The sequence below is a fragment of the Nicotiana sylvestris genome, chromosome 9 (genome assembly GCF_000393655.2).
Source record: "Nicotiana sylvestris chromosome 9, ASM39365v2, whole genome shotgun sequence".
Classification (NCBI taxonomy): Eukaryota; Viridiplantae; Streptophyta; class Magnoliopsida; order Solanales; family Solanaceae; genus Nicotiana; species Nicotiana sylvestris.
Window position 1 is genome coordinate 189295092 of NC_091065.1, and position 6271 is coordinate 189301362.

Below are 6271 nucleotides of genomic sequence, written 5' to 3' on the forward strand. Positions count from 1 at the left end.
AAAATCTGAGCCCGGTAACCACAAAGTCAACTCTCGATCAAACTTCTACTTTTTCAATTTATGTCATTTCAAGCCTAAATTAACTACGGACCTCCAAATTACTATCCGGACACACTTCTAAGTCCAAAATCACCCAACGGAGCTGTCGGAACGATCAAAACTCCATTCCGGAGCCATTTACACTCAAGTCAACATCCGATCAACCATTTCAATTTAAGCTTCCAATCTTGAGACTAAGTGTCCCGACTCATTCCGAAACATCCCCGGAATCAAATCAACTACCCCCAACAAGTTATTTAGCAACTAATAAGCATAAGATGAACAGTAAATAGGGGAACGAGACTACAACATTCAAAACGACCGGCCGGGTCGTTACGATGTTTCAACAAAGAAGCCAAGAGCTCTTTTTTACGAGCAAAGTGACCGTCCACTCCAACCAATCAAATTGATTGGTTTGCAAATTGCTGTTGCCAACTTGCCGATTTGCTTTTGTTCCAAATCTAGATTTGGCTATCAGATTTGGTGTTTCCTTCTTTATTTTTGTTTTCTTTTTCTTTTATTTCATTTATGGGGATGGACCCCACAACAACGTATATCCTATAATCAAGAAATGAAGTAGGAGGGTTAGTGACTTTGGTTGATACATTACAAAACACTCTGGATAATCAGAGATGACTAGATCTTATATCACTTTAATTTTGATGAGTCCACGAGAGATTTGGTTAAGATCGTTTAATTAATTCGTAGTGATTTCAAGGGGAGTTCATAATTCTAAGTCTCTCCTTATGATTTTTCCTCAACAAGTCTGAACACTTTAGTTTTGACAATCAAGTTTAAAGTGACTTCATTATTCCCAGCGTAAGCTATATGACCAATAATATTTGGTAGGCTCCTAGCAGAACGATGAAAAATAGACATTTGCCAAAAAATTCATTACGCAAACAAAATCCCAATCAGAAAACAATACAACGAGGAGACAAGGTCCCAAATATCAGTCACAAAGTAAGCTATGAAAAATACTCAGACCTCACTAGTGTGATTTACTGGGTATGTTGTTGTACAAAGCAAGCTATGAAAAATAAAATTAGGTGCACCTCTAGCAGATGGATGAAGAAATAGTGTTAAATACAATGCAAGCCAAGAGGAGTCTTAATCCTTAATAAAGAGCCCTAAACTGAAAAAATAGTAGGAGAATATAGCAAACTGCAGCTGATAACGCCGAAGAATGGCTCCGGATTATACTGGCAATGTAGATGCAATACAACCAATGCACAATTTCAACGCCAAAAGCCGACTGACACAGACCTCGGACAATACTAGACAAGTGCAAGCAACATCAAAACAAGACTCCAGAATATATTGGTATGGTAGATGCACCACAACAAATGTATGTAGAACAAAACGTCCCATGCAAAGCCTTGACCAGAGCTGCGAGGAGGACAAACACTGTTAGCGAGACAGCATTCTGTTGAAGACTTGAAAGTTCGACGGATCAACTAGAGTTAATAAAGGAATGCAAAGTAGTCGGTGTAAGCAAGTGAAACCAACCTCACTAACACAAATCTAAACAAAAAATTCATCAGGCAATATCTGGATAATGATAAATTGACATCAAGAAGCTTAATTCTCTTGCATTAATGAATAACCAACTACATTTAAAATCTAAAGAATAAGAGGGGGAGAGAGTAAAAGGGGTAGCTCACACCATAAAGCAGTGCTTAACTTATTGAGAATTTTAATTTAGGACTTCAATACCACAGAAGCTAAGTACCTCTGTTGGTGGAATGGCATTTTAACTTATATATAACTTAGTGAAAAATTATAACACTAAACGAGTATATTAAAAAAGCATGTCTTTGAAATTAAGATGAGAAATCTCTAAACAGATGAAGTTGAAATCTGTATACAAGAAGAAAGAAAGCAATTGTCTGACCTCTGACGGAAGTGATTTTGACTAGTTGCAATCAAAGATCGGGAGGGAAGATGGATAACTTGAATCCAGTGCACACACTGCAGGATTTTATTTCTCGGGCTGATTCAGCCGCTGTTCTGGTTGTATTCTCTAGTTCTATCACTTGAAGGTTGTGTATTTTGGCAAGTTCTATAGGGACTTCCTCAAGCTTGTGTAATGATCTAAGGACAAGCCTCGCTAATCTGGGAAACTGCTCACTAGATGCCTTCCAAGAAACTAGGTCTGACCTTTCAATCAACAACACCTTAAGAGATGGAAAAGTGCCAACCGTTGATTCCCACAATTTGCCAGTAAATGCATTTTCTTTCAGCTTGAGGACTTCAAGGACCTCCAACTTGCAAAGTCTACCCATCTCTTTCCAATCCAACCCGGTACCTAACAAAGTTAACTTCTTCAAACTCTTGGGGAATATATTTTCTGAAGGAAGGTGCAGTTTCCCACCTGCTGAGAGATCATTCACTAGCTTCAATTTTTCAAGGCATTTTAAATTTTGATCATTCAAGAATGGGCCAACCCTGTTGGATTGAAGAAGCACTTCTATTTTCCCACGAATACCCAACTTTTTCAGATATGGACACCTTGCAAACACATACTCCGTGCAACTTTCAGGCTCTATTGTAGAAAGAGTTTGTAATGTACCATGTACTGAGGTAGGCTTGTTGGTTGCTATGGCGGCAGAGCGACACAATTTAGCAGAGGTATTTGTATGAAAATGCCTAAGTTGTGGCATGTTACATATATCTGCTTGTATGTGAAGAGTCGTTTGTTGAGTCGAAATTATGAAAGTTTGTAGATTCCACAGGTCCTCTATGTATTTAGGAATGAAAGCTAAAGAGGCACTTGATAAAGCAATATATCTCAAAAGATATAGCTGAAAAAACTGTTTCTGGAATTTATTAAATAAGATGGACTCAACATCAAAAACCCTGAGTAGTGGAAAGGCTTTCGGGATTGTCCCCACCTCAGGTGCGGGTTTCATAATCTTCTCAGAGGAGAAACATAAGAATGAACGAATACCTTCACCATAAGGCTTCCTGGAAATGAATTCCACAACAGAGGAATCAATGCAAAGGCGGCGATAGGTGGCTAATTCCTGGTTTCTTGGGAAAGATTGCTCGACGCCTAGATTTATTTCTTTGAAAATGTTTTCCTCACTAGCTTCAAGCCTACAGAACTCGTGTAAGATATCATGTACGCGACATGTTTTTGTTTGTCCGTTGGAAGTCCTTTGCACTACCATCAGTAAGTTCTTGTTGACAAGTTCATTCAAGTATTCTTCTGCTGCACTTTCAAGGGTTAATGGCCTTTGGTCTGGAATGAACCCTTCGGCAATCCACAATCGGACTAACTTCCAGACGGGTATCTCGAAACCTCTAGGAAATGCACCTAAATATAAGAAGCAAACCTTCAAGTTGAATGGCAGACTATCATAGCTCATCTGCACCAATTTCTTGGTTATTGAATAATCTCTGTTAACGATGTGTTCAGCCACACGTTGATGCACTTGTTCCCACTCCCTTCTTGTGCGTCTCCCAATTAGGGATCCTGCAATCACAACAGTTGCTAAGGGTAGCCCCATACATTTCCTAGCTATGAGCCTGCCGAGTTCTTCAAATTCCTGGGGACATTCATCCTTGTGAAAAACCTTCTTTTTTAGTAACAACCAACACTCACTTTCTGTTAGAAATTTTAATTTATGAGGGAAATTATTGCAACTATAAGCCAAAGAGCTGTTTCGAGTAGTCAACATGATTTTATTACCTTTATGGTTATGGGGAAAAGCAATTTTGAGTTCATTCAAAGCTTCCAATGTCCATATATCATCCAAGACAATCAGATATTTTCCGCCCTTCCCCAAAAACTCCCTTATTGGTTCAGCTAGATCCTCCTCAGCCTCATATTTAAATTGTTTAACATTTCGGGTGAATTTACTGATAATGTTTAGAAATACTTCTCTCCGATTGTACGATTGAGCCACATATACCCAGATGCGTGTGAAGAACTCATATTGAACCCTATTATCCTTGAAAATCTTATTTGCGAGAGTTGTTTTGCCAAGACCCGGCATTCCGACGATCGGGATAATCTCCAGATCATTTGATCCTTCACAAAGACGGTTGATTATTTCAGCCGCCTCCTCATCAAAGCCTACCACGTCATCTTCCTCTGGAAGGGGAACCTAAGATGACACAAAAAAAAACAAAAAAAACAAAAAAGAAAAAATTTATTTTTAGTTTTCTCAGGTAAGTCATAGTATTGATTGATGTCTGTGTATACCTTTCTCAGTTCCTGATCCGTGACGTTTTGTTGATCTTCAAATTGAATGTGATAAGCATTTTCTCTACGAATTTCTTTCAACTTCTCCTTGATGAATTTGATCTCTGCTGCACACTGTCTAGCTTTCATAACATGGCCAAAATCGAATATCTTTCTTATCCCTTTTTTCTGGTGTAACTTGGCCTTAATCACAAATTTTTCTATGGAAACTTCTGCTTCGTTGACTGCTGTGCTCAACTCTTTGACTAAATGTTTCAGAATTTCATTGCAGTTGCGGCTGCGGCTCTTGGTTGCTTGCTTGAGGAAGGCATGCAAATTCTGAAGCTCTACAAGGAGAGATTGAACATCATCTGCTATCGCAGCAATTAGATCTGTGTTATCACGATATAGCTGCATCAGGTTATCTATCACAAAGTCCAGTGCTGTATCTGCCATTTCTCTCTGTTACTTTTTCTCTCTATGCGGAGAGATATCAACAAATTAAAGAAACAACAATGTTGACCCCAACTTCCTTATTTCACCAATCCTCTAATATTTTGTTTTCTATTCTAGCTATATAAAGTATAAACTACTCCATTTTAAATTCCTCAATTAACTGACAGCTGCTGCCGCAAATAGAATATTTCTCTTGATGGACCCACCATCACCAGTTGGGCGTAGGGCGTAAGGTGTTTAGCCGAACCTCCTTCTCTCAAAATTTTATACTATTAGATGTTAAATTCTTTAATCTTTTTCACATCCTTTACTCTTCTTATTTTTTGAATTCTTTCCATTAAAATTCTTTCCATCTGGTGCAACGTTTTGTCCTGTCTTATTTAACATAATTTCCGTGATTTTGTTTTGCTTTGTTAGATTCATATATCCGAATCTATTTGTGAAATAAAATCGAACAAAACCTAGCTTGAGGGAGAGAATCGATCTGTTTTATTTCATGAAAAAGCCAATAGCCAAAAATGAATTGTTATCCTTTACATTCTAGAATATCTCATTTCTTATTATTGGACCCGGGTATTGTACATTTGGACTTGCTTATACATGTTGGGCTTACAACTACAAAGCTACAGAATTTATAAAGGAGAATATACAACTGGGCCTATCTGTCGCGCCCCCTTTTTTCTAAAAGCGAAATCGGGTTCATGACATTTGGGAGGACAACTCGTTCCCTCTTGGGAATTGGGTTTTTTGAGTTCAAGAGTCGCCACCTAATGATTAAAGTGTATTAGGACACTAAAGAAGAGTTCGAGTTGGAAAACCAGAGTTCGGGTAAGGGCTAGAAATTATCTCGAGGGGAAGGTGTTAGGCACCCCACAAAATCCACTAGTGTGGTTCCCGGCCATGTTACAATTGTGATTTTAACTAACAAGTAAGCAAATAAAGGTCTCGAATAGAAGGGGATTCACACATAATGTTGCAAGTGAATTGAAAGTTTGAAGAAAGATAAAGAAAACAGAAATCTTAAGCAAATAGTCTGGATAGTTAAAAAAAGGATAACAAGTAAAGTGGAAGGGGTCCTAGGTTTACAAACAATATGGATCACATCAATGCAATACCCGGCAATCATTCCTCAGACGAGGGGTCGCACGTGGTATTAGCACACCGGTCATCATGTCCATATCTACCCTTTCTCACCCCCGTTAAGGTACTAAACGAGGAATAGTGTTGTTACTTATTGCATACTATTACCCGTCCCGATCCTATCAGTCCTGGAGGCATTTGGGACTACTAGTCCTAAAGCGAGGGAGGTTGGGGCTTTTCAGAGTTTTAAAAGGACAAAATTCTAATGCGACAAATAAAACACATAAGCAAGTAGGAGAAACAAATAGAGTTTAAGGGCTCAACAGGCCTCCTCACTTAAAGGAGAAAATTATTTAGCATGACTTCAAATACTGGTTATAGTCAGAATTAAATTTAAAGCGTTAGGACATGTTGCTTCATCACATATTTCTCAGATGAGGAGTCCAAATTAGGCCTTGTCTGGTTGCAGTTTATTAAAACTGACACAGTTAAACAATTACCTACTGC

General features: G+C 38.4%; 1 protein-coding gene across 1 annotated transcript; it reads right to left on the minus strand.

Moving 5' to 3' along the window:
* Positions 1 to 917: 917 nt before the first annotated feature.
* LOC104240104 (putative late blight resistance protein homolog R1A-10) lies at positions 918 to 4770 on the minus strand. Its single transcript, XM_009794887.2, has 3 exons — positions 4250 to 4770; positions 1934 to 4151; positions 918 to 1428 (listed from the first exon to the last, which is right to left on the minus strand). Exons 1-2 carry the CDS (start codon positions 4682 to 4684, stop codon positions 1965 to 1967), a joined length of 2622 nt encoding a protein of 873 aa, XP_009793189.1. The 5' UTR covers positions 4685 to 4770; the 3' UTR covers positions 918 to 1428; positions 1934 to 1964.
* Positions 4771 to 6271: the final 1501 nt, after the last annotated feature.